Raw genomic sequence first — 19,544 nt, 5'->3', positions numbered from 1 at the left:
GATTTATGGCCAGGTAAAAACAATTGAAGTCCATCGAATCTTTTGCTTTATGGCCGGTCAGGTAAGACGGTTCGATTCCCGATCACAAAAAGCACGGGCCGCAAACAGAAAGAAAAGCACCACAAAATCACAGCAAAGAAAAGCAAAGCATCACAAAGCCGTGCTCCTTTCATCTTGGCACGCAACACAGTCCATTGCTGCTTCAGCAACAGGCAAACTTCATGTTCTACTAACAGCAATCATATTCCATTGGACATTCTTCTAACAACTCCAACGATCCGCAAAACACACATTGGCTTACTCACTTTCCGGCACCTGCTGTCCCGGCTGCATTTCTGGCAGCTGCCACATGTAAGCCACTGAATGTGGCTGCTGAACAGCATATAAAGTTGCAGCAGCAGTCTGATCTACAGGCTTCCCCATCGTCATTGCAGGGTCGGGTACCTGCGGTGCCGAGACGAAGCAGTAAGGTACTGAATTAGCAGGACCGCCTACAGCAGGGAATGCAGCCCCTGCGATACCAAAGCCCTCGTCCTTAAACTCATCCCTAGGGATTATATCAACCAAGAAGTCAAACATGTCAGCGTTGGTAATGGCGGCAGCGATATCGTTCTTCTGCAGCGTTCTCCTCTTATTCTCTTCGGTGTGGATCCAAGACCGGAGTGTCAGTTCCAATATAAACATTTCACACGCCTTGGCAAAGACCACAGGGACCTCAGCAGAGATCATACGAACATTCTCATCGGCCTTCATGATCTTTTTTATTCGGGCAAGCGGTAGGCTATGGTTCTTGAAATCAGTAGTTTCTTCTATCTCCAACATCTGGTCGGACCGGAAGGCTTGAAGCTGTTGCTGAAGCTCGTGATGGAACTGCGGGACCTGCTGGTAGGCAATCTGGTGCTGGCTTGCAATATTGCCTGGGTTAGTAGGATATGCTATGGTCAGTTGTGCTGGGGGAGGTATAGCTCCTGATACTGCTGGAGCTCCAGTGACCAGTGCTGCTGGTTGTATTATGGGTGCAGCATATGCTATTTGGGCAGCACCAGAAACAACTCCAATGACAGGTGAAGACGGCTGCATCAACTGTTCCATGGCCACAGGCTCTTAAGTTTCCACTACAGTACTGTGCCAGACAACTGGCAAAACAGATACGAAGATGACAAATTTTAATTAGTAATCAATAGTTTACACTCATGTCATTTGTAAATCAATCACAAGGCCAGTAGCTACAGCACGAGCATATTATGTAAAAAAAATTCCAATATGAACACAACTTGTTCTATAAAGCCTTGCAGACAGCCAAACAACAAAGAGAAATAATGAATCGTAATTTCCTTCAGATGTATGAACTGCACAAACTAGAAACTGGAATATAATACAACACTGCTGTTATGCATAAGTAATATAGTCTTAAAAAATTTAAGTGATATGCAGACTATAGGAATAAACAAAATCAGCAACAGTCAGTCCCAGGAGTCCAAAACATGGGTTCTTACTCATCGGTAAGCTCAGTGGCTATATACTCTTAATCTTACATCACTCCTGCTAATTATCTTCTATATTCCGGTTGTGCAGAGACAAAGCACTTGATGTAGGGGATGCCACAACCTACATCGGTAGCTACATATAAGTCCTATCAGAAGGTTCATGTTGGCTTTGCTGCCGAATTCAACTCTGCTTTTCCGAGCTTAAGAATTTTATCGAGCAGTTTAGAAAGCTCTAACAGGTGTTCAAATATCTAAGACAACAGTAGCATTCCAAAATGGCAAAATCTCCATTAACAAAAACAAATACTGAAAGCACTTGAAGAGCTACAGTACTATAGACAGAACAGTGGCCTTGATGCACCTTCATGATCTTAGGGCAGGTTTCTTTTAAACAACATCACTTGGTTTCCAGGCATCATAGGCCTAACGTTGTAATCTTTAGATTGTACTTTATATGTCACAATGTAGGGACTTCCACCTCTCTCTTGGTAGTTAGACAGGATCTCCGCCTCAACGTTCCTTCACTTGGTTTCATCAAAAACCACGATACTCTCTACAACCTACCCACTCGGAAAAATAAAAAAAGCATGGACACAGACAAAGAAAAGGTAAAGAAACCAGCAATCGAGTTACCACTGAGTTACTTAGAGACAGTAGAAGTGCTATAGATAACTTATGCATGGTGTGCATGTCAGGACATATTAGACAGTAAACTTCTTTTTAATAATATATATTTATACATAAAAAATGAAGCTTCAGTACTATTCATGGACATAACGGCTTTTGAATCCTGTTGCTAGACTGAGATAGAAACAAGGAACATGTGAAGAAGCAACAGGGTTATAAGCAAAAGGCACTTCATCCTACAGAAATTTGAAAACTTTGAAGAACTAACATCTTAACTGCCAATTGCACCAGCAATACTGTAATCTTACCTTCAAAAGTCAAATCAAGGTGAACTTCCAGGGTTTCTGCTAACAAGTTCAATTCACCAAAAGCTCCTGACATGGAAATCAAAAGTTATATTTCGTTTAATTAATCTGGGTAGTAAATGGGCTTTCCGATACCGAGAGAAACAGAGGTAAACAGACCATCCAACATAAAGAAGCATGAGAACAGAAAGCGCAAGAGAAGAGTTCAAATGCTATTCATAGATGGTGACTAGAGTGTGTCAAAGAAAATCTTGGTTACATCACCGTCCATAGCACATTGTAATTATTGCGAATCACATAATTGAAAGCAATTTTATTCACCATCCATAACGTAGTGAATTCCTCCCCAATCCCTCTAAAGACCGAGGACTACGCAATATGTAACAGAAAAATATTACCAAAGATTTAGGGAAAAGAAGTGCTCTTTAAGTTGAATTTTTGTTCCGAATATCAAAGCATCAAACTGACTAAAGATTCTCAGTGGTGACATAGTTACATCCAACACTCTTTCACAAGCTAAAAGGTTTGGCATAGGAAACTTCAAGCTATCTCCACCTTTAAACTGTGAAGAACATGCTTCTAAGCCAAGTTCAACCCTCTTTTTACTTAAGCAGGACAAATGCTTCGCAGACAATTTTCTTTAGCATAAATTGCCTGCTCTCAACTGCTCCAACAGAGAGTTTTAGCAGCTCCTTAATTACAGGGATTCTGCTAACTACCAAAAGCAAGAAACTCAAATTTCAGGCTCATGAAACGTCGATCACCAACCCATCAAAATCTCAGGCAACACAAGTTCTTCATGCCAAAGCAGGACACGAAACAGGAAAAGGAAAAACATTACAAAATAGCAACCATTAGGAAATAAAGAGAAAGGTATTTAAACAATCCAAAGATGAAATCACCTCGAAGATCAAGAAATCAAGAATGAGAATCGCTCCTCACCCGCCGATGTCGTTGACGTAATCAGCAGGTTACCCCCGAAGGCTCAACCGTCCCCTGTGAACCGAAATCAATGACTCCTTGCATAAAAAAATACTTTGACCTTGTTCAAGCAAGGAATCAACTGAAATCGAAAACCGTAAACCCTACGTTCAACTCAAACCCTACGAATTCGCGAAGCACCATTCAACGCCAACAAAAGCTAAGGCACGGAGATCGAGAATACAAAGATACGGAACACTAAATCGAACAAAACTCGTCCGGTCCCTCATTTCTTCTTTTACCTTGAAGAAGACGAAGAAGAAGAGCTGATCTACCTGGAAACCCTAAAGAGAGCGACCGGCGAAAGGACTTAGGGGGGGAGTCGAATACCAGGGGCGGCGTGTCAACGTGGACCCCATGTATACACGTGGACAGATCTCATCGGTCCGGTGGTCCAAAAAAGCAGTGGGGGTCGGTACCACGGTTTGGAGTTTGGATGGCAGTGCGGGTAAATTATAGGCGCAGTGAGGGGTGGTTTGTTATGAATCTTGGTCGTCGTCTCCGGATTCAAATGCTTTGCATCGCCATGTTGGGCCGGTTTTACTCTGGTTCGGATCCGTGAACCCGATAACATCAGTTCTTCCATAATGTCAATGGAGTTCTTTGGAATCTTATAAATATCAAGGAAACGAGAAGAGTTAATGGACTTAACTCCAATATATATCTTTTTTGACACAATACTTATAATTGATAGGTTTATGTTCGAATCAAAACGAAAATATCTTATGTATCATTTAATATAATAAAAATAAATTATTTAAAAATTCTGATTAAAAAAAAAATATGTGACTTGTAAGGATGAGGCAGCATTGATTAAACACTGCATATCCTTTGCAAGGAAGATCTGATTCCATCTGCAATATTTATTCTTTGTAAAAATAAAGAAAGAAAATTCACCAGTCAAATCTCCACAAGATTAATGCTGTTTATGATTGGGGAGAGCATCATCTCAGCATATACTGCTTCATGCAGGGTAAATCTGTTTAAACATGATCCAAGTCCTGTGAGTTTGATACATTATGAAAGAAGAACACAGCTAAATATTGAGAACTATATGAGGTCAAATCACCTCTACTCGAGGAATCTAACTTGAATATCCTGAGTAGGAAGAGTCAAATACATCTTGGTTTACAAATTTGTATGCTGTATAAGAGAGTCTTTTTTTTTTTTCACTTTCTCTAACCATTTTGACCCCCCATAAACAAAAGAACAGTAAATGGTTGCAAGATTGCACAACCTCAGATTGAAGTTGAGTATACATTGGAAAAACTTTGAGCTATTTTTTCTTTTGTGATAAATTGTAATGGGCATTTATGGAATCATTCAACAGTTAGTTGCAATATTGTGGTAAGCCTAGGTTTTCTGTACCTTCTCAGAAGCAAAGAGGAGCAGACTACACTCACCGATGACAAAGCCATGCAAGCGCCAGCCAGCCATGGAGGCATCCTAAGCCCCGTGACAGGGAAAAGGACACCAGCTGCAATGGGTATTGCTACAACATTGTACGCCATTGCAAAGAAGTAGTTCCAGCGGATTCGTGCGAAGGTCTTCCTTGAGAGGTCAATAGCTGTGATCACATCCTCAAGGCTGTTTCTCACTAGGACATAGTCTGCGGCTTCAATGGCGATATCTGTTCCGGCACCGATTGCCATCCCGACATCAGCAGCCGCCAGAGCAGGGGAGTCGTTTATGCCATCACCAATCATGGCAACCATGCTTCCATCCTTTTGGAGTGAGCGAATGACCTCAGCTTTTCCTGCTGGCATCACCTCAGCTCTCACATCCTCAATTCCAATCTGTGAGAAACGTAAATCATTTCTGTTCGATTAGTTTTGCCTCGTGTAAGTTGTTTAACTTTACAAAAGTTGGTAAATCCTAACCTGGTAAACTTCGATAACAAATGTAAATGTATGCAAACAAACACTATCCAAAAGGAGGAAGGAAATACCTAAGTTAAGCTCATACGGAAATGGAATAACTCATGCGATGTCAATGAGATTGAACACTTGAACGTGAAATAGAACCAGAGGCTCACAAAAGTATGGTTTATCCTTGACACGATGTAAATTTTTGAAAAAAAACTATTTTATACTCTTCAAAGATAAATAAAGTTTCAATATGAAAATTTTATCACTAAAGGATGGAAACAGGACCACTGATAAATTCCACTAATTGGAAGTTTATGTGGGATTGACCAATTTCACTGAATTGGTCATGACACGGTGATGCCAATGACAAAAACTGGAGACGAAATACATATTGCAGACAAAATCAAAAGGGGAAAAAAAAAAATTCTCCTTTTTAGTTTATTTTGAAGAATAACCTAATCTATTTAGGATGTTCTCCGGGTTTGTAAACAAATATTGAGATAGAATGGAATTTCTCAAAGTAGTCATAATGCACTATCATATGCAAGAAAACCTTCTATTTTTGTAGTCAATCAAGTGCGAGACACTACAAAAACCAACCTCCTTTGCAACAGCTTGGGCAGTCCTCCAATTATCCCCGGTTACCATAACTGGTTGAATACCCATCTTTTTTAGGCCTTCTATAACGACTGCTGCTTCTCTTTTCATGGGATCAGCGATCCCCAGAAGTCCAATGAAGGTACCATCATAAGCCACAAGTACACCTGTTTTAGCATTTACTTCCAAGTCTATCAAGAAATCTTCAGCTTCCTTGGTGACAATAACGCCATTTTCAGCCAACAGAGCCCGGTTGCCAACCTGTTAATAATGTGTAAGCCATCAATTTTCATACAGAGGGACTGGGGGAGAGAGCAACAACCTATCGACTAACTCACCAGAACCCTTTTCCCATTGATCAGGCACTGCACACCTCTCCCAGGCAAAGCGGAAAAGTTGATGGCTTCTAGAAGCCATTCTGATAAGATGTCCTCTCTGATTTGTTTTGTAGCACCTTTGACCGTAGGAAGCTCATCAAAGAAATGATAATGGTGTGCATAATCTACAACTGCCCTAGCAAGAGGGTGCTCACTGCTAGCCTGAACCACATCAAAAGGAGGAAAAGTTATTGTTGTTATGACTATTAGGTGACATAATGAAACATGCTAATCTCATATGTACGCAGATTCTTCATCTCACCTCGGCAGATGCAACTAAAGTCAGAAAATCCCCAAGACCCATTTCTGCAAAAACTTTTGCTGTTGAAACAGCAGCTTTGCCTTGAGTAAGGGTGCCTGTTTTGTCGAAGACCACATATTGAACAGTCTGTGCTTTCTCCAATGCATCTCCTCCTTTAATTAGGACTCCATGAGAAGCACCCATTCCAGTAGCTACCATGACAGCTGTTGGAGTTGCCAGACCAAGAGCGCAGGGGCAGGCAATCACCACAACTGATATTGAGAACATGAGCGCGAAGACAAAACAATTGCTACTTTCCTTGACCCATGAATCAGGATATGCTCCCAGCATACCACAGAAAAACCTATATAGGACATATAGAAGATTGACCACCAAATTTAGCTGTTTATAAAGCATACTTTGAGCATGAGTGTGACCTTACCATCCAAGGAATGTCAACAAGGACAATGTGATAACAATGGGAACAAATATACCGGCAACCTGCAATTTGCATAAATAGCTTGTAGTGAATCAAAAACTATTTAGTGTCTATCGTAGATCAAGATAATTCAGTCAGAAGAAAGCATATAAAAGACAAGAATAACGGAACATAAAATAGAATCCTCACACAACTTGGTCACACAAAAAAGTGAAGATTGCTAAACGATATGTCCATTGCACTCGAGACAGCATAAATAACATTCGGAAGAAAAGTATAATATAAAGTCTGTGTTCCGAAGAGCTCCATGCTTGTTCACTAAGCTGTTTAGAGAATGGATGATGACTATGCGTTAAGATTACTCTCAATCAAGATGGCTTATGATTACGTGTGTAACAAGTTCATTTGCTTTAAGTTTTATGTTAACGAAAAATAGGCATCTAATTCATGAAACTTAGCCAAAGAGAACTCCAAAAGTCCAGCTAAGCCTCCTCTGTCTACATTTTACTGAAAAACTCCATTTCAATAAGATAAGGACTACTAGTAGAACCATTTTTAGATGCAAACTTCTAGAGTTCAACCTTTGATTGTAAGATTCATGATTATTTTGACAGATCCAGTAATGTGATGAGTTTCTTTAGCGTTTACATCAGTCCTGGTGATCTTTTCTTTGTTTAGATGGATGTTCTGTGTCAATTGTCCTACGAAGAATCTCTCCTAAAATAATATTTTGTTCAAGCAGCCATAAATGGTTGACTTAATCGAGATAGAAAGACAGTCACAACCAATGGTCAAGCTTCTTAACGACTACACAGCAAACCAATCCTAATGGAAAAGCTTTTCAGTTCCGGTTATGACTCCAGTGTACAGTTACGAAATGAAGTCTATAATTATTGAGTTTTTTGCTTGAGTCTCTTTATAATGTTATTGCCACAAACAAGATGTTAATTAATAAAACTTATGCAGGACAGCGACCAGCTTACCCAGGAACAGACAGTTCATCTATATCAAACATCATTACAATATCAAATCAACAGATAGCTGCTTCCAGACAATTTTTTTCCATTTCACAAATGTTGACACAATGTAATGCAGATGGAAACAGTTGTTGGTTCCAGTATTTCTCAAAAAAATTCCAACACAGAAATAATAAGTACTCTTTGAAAACACAAAAAGAAAGAGATAAGGAACAACAAAAAAAGAAAAAAAAAAGTATATCCAGCAAAACTATTACCAATACCAATAAGCTGCTTGAAGGTGCCGCTAAAGACAAAAACAAGATAATAAAGCAGAATAAATGCAGCCAAAAACCTTAACAAATCATGAACCAAAGATCACTAAAGTTACTTACGTAGTCTGCAAATTTCTGAATTGGAGCTTTGGACATCTGGGCAGTCTCCACCAAAGATATGATTTGACTCAGGACTGTGCTAGATCCCACTCTTGTGGCTCGAATATGAAGGGCACCATGCAAGTTCATTGTACCTCCAATAACAGCAGAGGACACTTCCTTTGATACTGGTAAAGATTCACCGGTGACCATACTTTCGTTGGCATGGCTTGTACCCCAAACTACTATGCCATCAGATGGAATCTTCGAGCCAGGAAGAACTTTTAAGATATCACCTGGTTGAATTAGAGATGCATCAATCTCTCTCTCCCCTACATATCTTCCTTCTGTAATCCCAAAGACACAATACATATATTCAGTTATTTGTTACAGAAAACTTAAATAATCAAAAGAGTACGTCAAAGACCAAACACATTGAACTATAGACATCAAAATATATGCCATTGCATAAACATAGTTTCCTGGATGGTTAAGAAAGAATCATGGTAGACAAAAATAAATGCAGATAGAGGGCATGACAGAAACAACTACAAGAATTATATTTCATTGAGTACCAAAGTTATTCTGAGATGTCATACCTTCATCTTTCACTAGTAACAAAGCTGTTGCAGGGGCAAGCTCTACCAGCTTCTTGATAGCATCTGATGTTTTACCCTTTGCAACAACTTCCAAATACTTCCCGAGCAAAACAAATGTGATAATCATAGCACTTGTCTCAAAATATACTGGAGCGTGAAATCCAGTGAATGCACCATAAAACAGTGCACTAACTGAATAGAAATAAGAAGCAGAAGTCCCAAGTACAACCAGAACATCCATATTTGTGGACCAATGTTTCAGTGCTTTATAAGCTGCCACATAGAATCTTTTACCGACAACAAACTGAACAAGACTCACTAGTATCCACTTCAATACATCTGACATCAGAAAGGGTCCACAGTGCATGACTAAGAAAGAACTGAGAAAAACAATATGAGGACAAACCATCCGTATGAAGAAGACAGGAATCTGTACCAAAAATATCAGCATCAACAATTAGTAATTTACTAGAAAATAATGCATCATGAGTTTGGTTAAAACATTTAAGTAGTATGGAAAAAGACTAATATATTTTAGAACCCTATGAAAGACAAATATACTGAAATTATTTTTACAGCACTAAGGATCAAACTCACACTGAGAATCAGACTGGAGAGGAAAAGCCTAAGCATCTTTGAAGCTTCTTCTACATGGTTTGAGGCAGCTAGTGTATAAGGGCTCTGGACAGATGCCTTCAGCTTACCATTGCTTCCCTGCTCAATGGAGTCAACTATGGATCTCAAACCAATGGCTTCAGGATCAAAGATGACTTCCACTTCGGACAGACTACTACTCATCGCAAACTGCCTCACACCTTTCAGGTCTCTTAATATTCCTTGTATAACATGTACATCTATCTCACTTGACAATCCAGCTACACTTAACAATGCTTTATCTTGCTCGCTGCTTTGCAAGAAAGCAGCATCAAAGCCTGCATCCTCAATTGCATTAACAATCTCTTCTTTTCTAATGACTGCTGGATCATACTCAACTTCCCCTAGTGAAGTTGCCAAAGCAACTACAGCTCTTTTCACACCTGGGAGTTTACTCAAGATACCCTCAATAGAGTTTACACAGGCTGAACAAGTCATGCCTCCTATCCTGAACTGCCCAGACAAGGTCTTTTGGGACCTCGTCTGACTATTATTAGATTCTGGTAGGACCTCTGCCTCAAATCCAGCATCTTCAATGGCATCTCTTATATCTTCATCCTGCACAGGGTATAATGATTTAAGCAAGCAATAAAGGAAGCCCAAAATACTCATCATATATTTATAATCATGGTAACAACAAATGGTTTAATAACTCAAGACGATAGGAAACATATTTAATTCAGCGAGCATGATAACTCTTTGAGAAAATAAAAATACTTTTCCATCATATTAATAAAATAAAAATAATTTTCCATCATATTAATATGTAACCAAATATCTGAAGAAGCCCCTTGAATAATTTTCTGTTTGATGGCCATATATGACACTTGTTTTAGTAAGAAACAGTATAGCAACATGCTAACATAGTACCACTCAAGTTTTTGTATCTTTCTGCTTAATGCATATACATAAATTTTATCTTTTTTTCTGTAAGCTATAGATAACACTTGTTCACTCAAGCAATTAACAAAAATAATAATAATAGAGAAGTGAAACATGATAGCAGTTTTGAAAATCTGGAACTATGTGGTTTTTGTTAATAAGAGGAAAATTAGACAATAATACTACAGAAACTAATTAACCAATTCTAATCAATTGAAAGCATTAGTTAACTGGCTCACTGATATATGAAAATAAATGTATAATTTCTTTTCTCCAACCACATAGTCAAAGTAGATCATGCTAACTTCAAGAAAGTTTATTAAGAGATTAAACTGGCAGTCATCTACTGATATTTCATTTGTCCAACAACAATCTATAAGGAGAAGTAACCCAATCAAGTAATATCTCCTTGAAAAACACTTAAAGGAAGCAATGATACACTTCTCCTGCATTAATTCCATTCAAATGTTCAATCTTAATTGGAAAAGTGTCGTGGTACGGAAGATCAATCCTGATTCCAATTTTGTTGATGTGGATAGGGATCAACCACATAACCTGCAACAAAAACCCCAATATATGTGGTAGAGTGATCCAATGCACTGAGAGTCTGAGACCAGATGCAAACCCAATAGCCTAGTTTAGCCCAGTTATAGCCTCATTTCAAACTCGAATGGCCAATCAACCAAGAAACAATTCAGAGGCAGCCTCTCAGGGTTGGTGCCCTAAAATACTACAGTCAATATTTCACAATAAAAAATTGGACATATCACCCAATTTTACCAAGAACAGCAGTAACCTAATTACAATCTACGAATTTTGGTAGTCCATTGAACTCACCAGAACAATTACATAAAGTAAATATATACTTGATATGTGGCACTTAAATTTTTGAATCCCAACAAATTCTGCATATGCAAGATAAAAGAAAAGAATCAAAACCAGACAAGAGTAAAACAAAAAGTCAAAAACTCCCTTTGAGAAGAGCAAAATAGAGAACGGTATTGAAGAGAATAAAACCTGTGAAGACTTATATATGTAATCCAAGGAGCCTAATCCATATTTATTACTGTAACGGAGTCGAAACAAGAGAAGTTAAATACAACTCAATGAATACGCTACAATGTTTCTTTTTCCCCTATTTGAACTTAGAAGTGCTCCAACACAAATAAATGGATCCCTAGCACAGGACTCGCCCATGTAATGATCCCAGTGGTAAACTGGGGTTTGCGACATCAAACATTCCCAAGAACCCTATCTTCCTAAGACAAAATGCAAAAATTTCGGACGAGAAGCTTTGACCACCCATAGAATGAGAAGCTTTAGTTCAAATCAAAATCCATCATAACTTCAGTTGCAGCAATTGACGACCGATTCATCGTACGACACGGCCATATATAACAAAGAACATAACCAACGATCCAAACCGAAGTTTCTACGCAAAAAAAAAAAAAAAAAACGAAATTAAAGCTCGAGAACGTAACACAACGACGCACCGACAACCCGGAAACGGAAGGGCGGAAAATAGAGGAAAAGAGCGGACCTTGACGAGGCTGGGATCGAAGACGACGTGGGCCTTGTTCTGGAGGAGGGAGACGGAGGCCCGGGCCACGCCGGGGAGGGTGGAGATTGCTCCCTCGACGGAGGCGGTGCAGGCCGAACAAGTCATCCCGGTGACCCTAACTTGGATCCTTCTCATCCCCTTCTCCTCCTCCTCCTCCTCCCGCCCGCTTCCCTCCTCCGCAACCGACTCCTCGTCGTAGGAGTCGAGCAACCGGACGTCCTCGAGGTTGCCGTCATCCTCCCTGGCCGAGATCGCCCGCCGGCCGCTGGCCGAGGTCAATTGGATGTCTCTCGGGTTCCGAGCCATTGACCGACTGAGCGCGTCAAGAGAGGCGTCCGATTAAGACGCCGAAAAATGAACGATTAAAGCGCTTATTGTATTTAATGACAGTTTTACCCCTCCATTTATATGTTTTACCACCAATTCTTTTATATTTTTTTTGCTATTTATTTTTAATATTTAAAATACATGCATTTATTTTTAATGGTCAGAGATGTTATGGTGAATCTTAATTTTCCTATTAATGATATGTTCATTTTGAGTACAAAATAATTAAGAGCTTCTGATTCTCAAACTATAAATAAAGATTTTTCCAAATATGATTTCATGTCTTAAAGCATTGCATTATGAGGATTTGAGGAGCCTTATCGTTGCATTCACGGTACGAGTGTATCACAAGGAATCATGCCATGTCCTAAATTGGGCCATGAAAGCCCAAATTAAACAAGCTTCGAGATTACGTGTTAAATTGGCCCAATAAAGCCCAAGTTATGTAGCCTAACTAAGAATAAAATGTACTGATTGGGTCATGTGGGCCCAACTTTCTTAGAGTGGGCCATGGGCTGGACTCTATAATGTCCCCGCTCAATAGTCGATCAAATCTCTTCCTCCTCCCGTCCGTGGATAGAGGCGAAACAGGCGCGATGGCGGCGAGAAGGGTTGCGATCCTCCTTCGCTCTTCCCTCGTCCGGCCTGTCTCTCGCGGTCTCCCTACCTTCTCCTCCCTAAGTAATCCTCCTCATCCTCCTCTTTCCCAGCTAGAGTTGTCGCCGCCTCTCATGACCTCGCCTGTTTTGCCTCGTCGCTTCTCCTCCGACCGTTTCCTTCTCTCCTCCCGACCCTTCTCCTCCGATTCCGGTAATGTCACCCCCTCGGCTATTGTATTTTATGTATGTGGTTGGTTTTGTTACCGAATTCTTGAATGGAATTAGGTCCGTCGAACGTTGTTCTTCTTCAAGATGGAGATCAGGTCACTGCTGCGCTCGAAAAGGCCAAAGGTGAGTAGGTTATTTATCATTCATCCTACTTTTTTTCTGCTAGGGTTTTGTTCTTTGAATTAATGTAATGAATTCTTTATCCGATTTGGTTTCAGATGTGAAGTTGCCGGCCATATTTTACTTCACGGCTATGTGGTGTGGACCTTGTAAGATCCTGTCTTGATTCGATGTTTTTTTTTTTAAAACAGTAACTTCATTAAAGCAAATCAAAACATTACATACCAGAAATCCGGAGCATTAAGCTCATCCTCTAAACTAAAAAACGAGAACCTCCTAGTTCTCTCAAGGTTAGCCATCTTGTGTGACTTTACATTGAGTCCTCTTGGAATATAAGATATTAAGATTTAAGACAACAGGGAGGAGCAAAACAAGCTCCCTGAGGTTAGCCATCTTGTGCGCCTTTACTGTAAGGTTTTGATCTCGATGTTGTGTTTGCACGTGCATGTTTTTGTTTTGTACTGTGATATCCAAGTAGCAGTTCTTGAGGATGTCACAAATATGATTGAGGGCCTAAAGATTTTGTTTCATGCCATGTATTAATATTGCATTGTTAATTCTTTCGATAGATTGTGGGACCTCTATGTGTATGTGTCTGTAGGGAACTGAAAGAGTTTGTCTTCAACTATTTGGGATTGATTGAAATCCATACAAGTAGGTATAGCCAAAAATTTAAAAGAGAAAAAAGAATTCTTTTTCCAATTTGATGTCAGATGTTAAGTTGCCTGTGATATTTTACTTCACGGCCATGTTTGGATGCTGAAATTCATACAAGCAATGCAGCCAAAAAAGATTCTTTATTTATTTTGGATTGAATGAAATCCATACAATTAATGTAGTCAAAAAAGGAAAAAGAAGAAAAAGAAAGGCTGCTGTTTGGATGTAACATCTGATCTATGTACATTCATATTATATGTTGCACTTGATATACATACTCTTTCTCTGTTTTTTATGTACATGTCTGAGAAATTTTTTACCTCATTGCTATATGGTTTTGTCATGAAGTGAACAGGAACATTTGTTTTCCTTAAGAAAGATATTAATTTAGGAGATTCAAAATTAGTTAGCAAAAACTTCTCGTTGATGAGGACTTTGATCTGGCATTTCACGTTTCAAGTTAGCAATAGTATTTTACATTTTTGGCCCTTTTGAGTTTGTTGATAATACATTTTTGTAATATTTTTGGGTCTAACTTAAATTGAGGATTTTGTGGTGTCTGGTTGTGTAGATTTGAAAAAAGAGGATTTAGAGCATACTCACTTTCCCTTCAAGATTGAATAGTTCACTGGATACTAAAATAGAACATCAAAACCAAGACTTTTAGATTGAAACTAGTACATAAGTTGTTTTATAAGTTTGACAATGTGTTATTGAAACTTGATAGTCATGCAACGGCATAAATAATATCCAAGGATTTAGTTTTTTGGAGTAATATAAATTTTGGAGAGGTGGAAACAGAAATTTTATCGCTTACATCCTATAAGTAATAATAGTTTAAACTTTTAGCTGTTGTTAGAAGTGGAGGTTTGACACTGAATTGACATGGATTGGTGCCCAGAATTCTGAAATTGAAGGAAATCTTTTAGCTGATCTTCTTATCCCTGAAGTTTTAGTTTGGAGAACTTTGGGCCTGTGGCAATTATTGCTTCTACTTAACTGATATAATCTGCTAATAACTATTCATGTAAGATTTTGTTTATCTAGAATTTAAGATATAAGTTTTCAAATTTGAAATTTGAGCTATCTGTTCTTATTTTTCTTGTTTTAGGCAGGGCCATAGCCCCAGTAATCGAACAATTGAGTCATGAATTCCCACATGTCACTACATATAAGATTGACATTGATCAGGTATTATGTGCTTAATTGCTTTCATAGCTTTTGTTGGCATTTCTGGTTGGTGATGTAAGTGGTACATAGTTGATATGCGTCAGGATAAACCATGAGGGTTTTAGTCTATATGACTAAACTTCTTGGTTATGATATGATTGTTAGTTAGCTATGTTCCTTAATGATGCTAGCCTCTTTTGTCTTAAAGCTCCTATGAAGAGGTTGTTGCATGAGATTATGTTGATCCAAACAATTGTATCTTGCATAAACTTGCTCTTTTTCCAAAGTTGGTGCTCCTTTAGCTGTGATACTGTTCACGAGAAATTTCCTACCTTTTCTGTTAATTTAATTGATCCATTTTCTGTAGTTGCTACTTGTTCACATCAAGTATTATCTATTATATACAAAAAACAATTTTGGAACTGCTTTCTGATAATCTTTGCGATGCATGAGTTGTTTTTTAATTTTTTTACTTTTAGGAATAGCATGATCTTATAACTTTTGGAAATATACACTGGTTTTTTAGTTTTAAGGAATAGCATGGATTTTTTTTAACATTTCTCTAATGCAGAATACAAATTGCAAAGTGAAAAGGGCACATGGAACTGAAATGTGTGGCAATTTGTATCTTCCATGTGTCACACTGTTGCAACTTTACTGCTAAGATAAGATTAATCAGGCACCACATTTTGCTTGCTTGAAATGGACATATAGGTCTTTGTATTACTAGGAGATCAGAAGATTAGATGTTCTAGTGTCAAATATTCAGATTTTTTTTCTTGCTAAATTCTCCATAGCTGTTTGATTGTTTCATGAGGACACATTCAGACTAGGTGGATAATTGATGTAAGGCCATGATATTCCTTTCTGTTGCTACACATGGTTTCCTGGAAACAATACCCTCCTTTTAAAATTTGACAATTTAAATGTGTTATAGGAAAGTTCCTATGCTGATGATAGTACATTGTTTGTGGAACTTTAACAGAATCCTTTTTTCAACATTTGACAACATAAATATGTTTTTGGCAAGCTCCTATGCCGATAATAGTATTATGTTTCTGGAACATTATTTGGTCCTTTTTGAGTTTTGGTAATATGCGTATTCTGATTTAGGATGTTTCTCTTTTTATATCAAGTTTTGTATTACCTTTTAAACTCATCCTTAGGCGATTGACTTGGTTTGTAGGAGGGCCTTGGAAGTATACTGAGCAATCTTCATATTTACTCTGTGGTAAGCATAATGCAGCAACACCATTGTCAAAACTGATAGACATATTATATGTAATAAGCTAAGGCACCTTTTTTAGATACCTTAAATTTTGCTATGATTGTTTTAGTTCTTATATACTTGGATAACTGTCGTTGCTATGAAATAATTTGGAAAATGCATATCATGTTTAAAAAATTAGATGACAAGAAAATATGAAGTGACTAACGACATGAAACAGAAAGTTCTGCTTTTCTGTGAATGAGAATATTTACATCTAAATATTAGTAATTTAAAAAGCGCTATGTGTCAAGGTTCCAAAACGCTTGAGCGCCTAGCCGCCCGGCCAAGAGAAGCGAGGTGCTCCCGAATATTACAATTAAAATAATATACAACTAAATGAAAATATGCTAAACATGTTTATGAAGACCTATGTTAGAATTAAACTGCTCCAAAAGCATCTTGTTAATCAAGAATGTTTTGCTGCTCTAAGAAATCATCAAGTAAAAGCTTAGGGAGTTTCATGGATAAATCAAAGTGCATATTGCCCATGGCATTGTAGATACAAGAAATATATTTAAACTGCTCCAAACGAGTTGCTACTCGTCCGTTTGCAGTTTAATTAATAGGAAGGTGGGGGAACCAAAGGGCGGCGAACGAAACTGCAGCTATGAATGGATGAAGCAGCAGTGGCAGACGAAGGCAACAGACGATGTTGTCGACGATGGCGGACGGAGCTGCAGCATTGGACGGAGCGTGCGAAGGCTGCGAGCAAAGGCAATAGAAGTGGTTGCCATCGGCGGCAGATAGAGCTACTACAACAGCAAACAGAGTCGTATCGGTGGAAGAGGTTTAGGGTTTAGAGTCTTTAGACTAGCTGCAGTGGTGGACGAGCTGCAGTGATGGATGAGTTGTAGCGATGGCAGCTGAGCTGCAGCGGCGAAGGAGATTGGACGAGGTTGTCGATGGCGACTGGCAGAGCGAATAAAGGTGACAGATGTGGGGTTTCTTTCACCTTTGTTTTCTTTTATAGGGTTGGGCGAGGGAGGGGGGTTGGACTAACTATGGTAGTTGGTTCAACTGAACCAACTTATAAGTCCAATCGAACCAACGATTGAACCCGACCAAAGTTGGCTCGGGCGCTTGCCTCGCCTCTCCCGAGCATCTTTTGAAAACACTGCTAAAGATATCCTTGAATCTTATAATCTATTTCCTTCCTGCAATATGTAGGTTGAAACGTTTCTCCGGAAGCTAATCTTTCTACTCTCCAATAAATCAAGCATGACTTGTGGAAATATTAATATAGAAATTGGCATTGATATTACCATCGCTGTTAATCAAGCATGACTGTAAATGTTTTTATATATGGAACACAAACTTTTGGATATTGTTTCTACTTTCTAGGCATTAGCATCTGTCTCAAGTATACCAGTGTCACTTCTGAGCTGGTCCTTACTCGGACACAGCCTGCTCCAATGTGATAGCACAATGTGAAATAATATATCTACAAAAAAGAAAATAAAAATCTGTTTTGCCCATTGATTATCATAGAACAGGGAAAAAAAAAGGAGTGGTACCTATCGTCATCACCTTTCAAGTGCGTCTTACAAAGGAGGGGGCTGGATTGAGCTTTTATGCAGTGAGATATCAGTTGAAGTCGGCCTATTTATACTGTTTCAGATTGGAAAGATTGAATTTTGCTCACCCTAGGTTCCTCTTCCGAATGTCTTATTGGCCAGTATATGTTGGATAATATACCCATTATGATCTGATAGGTAAGTCCTTAGTTTGGATGTTTTCTAGTAAATCTGTATTTTAGCCCTAAATATATGATCAATAAACCGTGCGCACATGGTGGTGTTCTGTAGTACTTTTTACATAATTTTTTTCTCAAGAGGAATACCTTGTGGTTTTTCTCTGAGTTCTTCAGAAGATGTTGGATCACCTTGTGTGTGTGTGTGTGTATGTATATCTATATCTCTTAAATATGTCAAATTTATGTCTGGCATTTTTAAGGTAACAGCGTCCTGCGTTTTTGCATGTTTTATATAATTAAAATGCCTTTTGCTGCAGCCAACTTTTCACTTTTTTCATGATGGTCAAAAGGCTACTGAAGTTGTCGGTGCTGATGTTCAACGACTGAAGAACACAATGGAAAATCTCTACAAGTAAATCTTTGGCAGTTCTCTTGCTTTTTCAGTTTTTCTTTCCTCAATATCAGCACCGTGTTTGTTGCTTTTAACACGTGGAAAAGGTGTGTACAGTTGATTTTAGCTTATACTTGGGTGATATGACAATAAGAAGCCTAAAGTTTCTACTATTTTTGGGATCAGCTAGTTTCCACTCCAAGTATGAAATTAAATATGTTTTATTTGTTATCTATGTTTGTTGTTGTCAAATATTATGTGATATCATGTCAGCCAATAGTTTAGGACCAGACTTTTTTTTTTAATAGAAATGTAGATTTTGATGTTGTTTATGCAAATGAGATGCAATTGACTGTACATATGATTCTAGGAGTAGGTGAGGCAGGAGACGGTAGGAAGTTTGAGGAAGGCTTAGATTTTGCCTATATGTTATCAATAATTTTCTTTTTTGTTTTCGAAAAATGTTTCTTGTAGTTTCAGTCGTGGTACGTTAAATATTATAAGGGCCAATCCTGCGTTAGGAGAAACCACAGGATATGGTGAGAGCTAGGCATTGTCAGACCTCTCTATTGCCTTCGTTGCTTGATAGGTGTCAAATTAAATGCATCAATATGATGATTTATTTATTTTTTTATAGTGGTGCGCACAACTTGTACGAACATCTAGTTGATAAATGATTCTTTCTCTCTAATCTTTTAACAGGCAAGAATAAGGAGAAGAGGTGACCGGGAAGAAAGCATTTTTCTACAATGGAAGAACTCGATGAAAGTATCAAAGTATCAACTTTCCATCTTGGCTGGTTGTTGTTGCTCTTGCTTGCTTCTATTACATGTTTACAACAAGCTATAGCTCGTCTTAAACAGATTTGAACAACGAAATGTTACAGTAACAAATGGATAGCTTAACTATCCATTTCTTCATTTCTTTTGTGCGTCACTTGATACCAAGGAACTGCCAAGGATGCTAACGTGTATTGGGCCATTAAGTAACAGCGAAGAGCAGTAGATACATGTTGTGTTGTGTAGACACGTGTTATGGCACACGTGTCTCGTTCCTCTTTTATGTTGCCACCGCACGAAAGCACCGAAGAGCGCGTGCGGTCAGTGCCCATTAGCCACCGCCCATCTCCCACTCATCCAAA

The 19,544-nt window shown here is 38.6% G+C and overlaps 3 protein-coding genes across 9 annotated transcripts; 1 reads left to right on the top strand and 2 right to left on the bottom strand.

Moving 5' to 3' along the window:
• Positions 1-139: 139 nt before the first annotated feature.
• LOC135582238 (nuclear transcription factor Y subunit C-4-like) lies at positions 140-3,709 on the bottom strand. Of its 7 annotated transcripts, none has more exons than XM_065120107.1 (4): positions 3,643-3,705; positions 3,322-3,415; positions 2,423-2,488; positions 140-1,136 (listed from the first exon to the last, which is right to left on the bottom strand). In XM_065120107.1, exon 4 carries the CDS (start codon positions 1,090-1,092, stop codon positions 298-300), a length of 795 nt encoding a protein of 264 aa, XP_064976179.1. In that variant the 5' UTR covers positions 1,093-1,136; positions 2,423-2,488; positions 3,322-3,415; positions 3,643-3,705; the 3' UTR covers positions 140-297. The 7 variants fall into 7 exon arrangements, with proteins under 7 accessions (XP_064976179.1, XP_064976181.1, XP_064976184.1 ...); XM_065120109.1 differs by having other exon boundaries at positions 3,676-3,694; XM_065120112.1 differs by having other exon boundaries at positions 3,362-3,415; positions 3,643-3,659.
• Positions 3,710-4,349: 640 nt separating this feature from the next.
• On the bottom strand, positions 4,350-12,284 carry LOC103993640 (cation-transporting ATPase HMA5). Its single transcript, XM_009413781.3, has 9 exons — positions 11,928-12,284; positions 9,449-10,063; positions 8,852-9,281; positions 8,274-8,599; positions 6,926-6,984; positions 6,505-6,847; positions 6,204-6,404; positions 5,869-6,126; positions 4,350-5,196 (listed from the first exon to the last, which is right to left on the bottom strand). The coding sequence occupies exons 1-9, from the start codon at positions 12,252-12,254 to the stop codon at positions 4,720-4,722; spliced, it is 3,036 nt and encodes a 1,011-aa protein (XP_009412056.2). The 5' UTR covers positions 12,255-12,284; the 3' UTR covers positions 4,350-4,719.
• A 548-nt stretch (positions 12,285-12,832) lies between these two features.
• LOC135618820 (thioredoxin O, mitochondrial-like) lies at positions 12,833-19,323 on the top strand. Its single transcript, XM_065120097.1, has 7 exons — positions 12,833-13,085; positions 13,160-13,225; positions 13,321-13,371; positions 14,991-15,070; positions 16,236-16,280; positions 18,330-18,424; positions 19,106-19,323. Exons 1-7 carry the CDS (start codon positions 12,872-12,874, stop codon positions 19,113-19,115), a joined length of 561 nt encoding a protein of 186 aa, XP_064976169.1. The 5' UTR covers positions 12,833-12,871; the 3' UTR covers positions 19,116-19,323.
• Positions 19,324-19,544: the final 221 nt, after the last annotated feature.

Source organism: Musa acuminata, chromosome BXJ2-8 (genome assembly GCF_036884655.1).
Source record: "Musa acuminata AAA Group cultivar baxijiao chromosome BXJ2-8, Cavendish_Baxijiao_AAA, whole genome shotgun sequence".
NCBI classification, from domain to species: Eukaryota; Viridiplantae; Streptophyta; class Magnoliopsida; order Zingiberales; family Musaceae; genus Musa; species Musa acuminata.
This window is presented reverse-complemented; position numbering and strand designations above follow the sequence as displayed.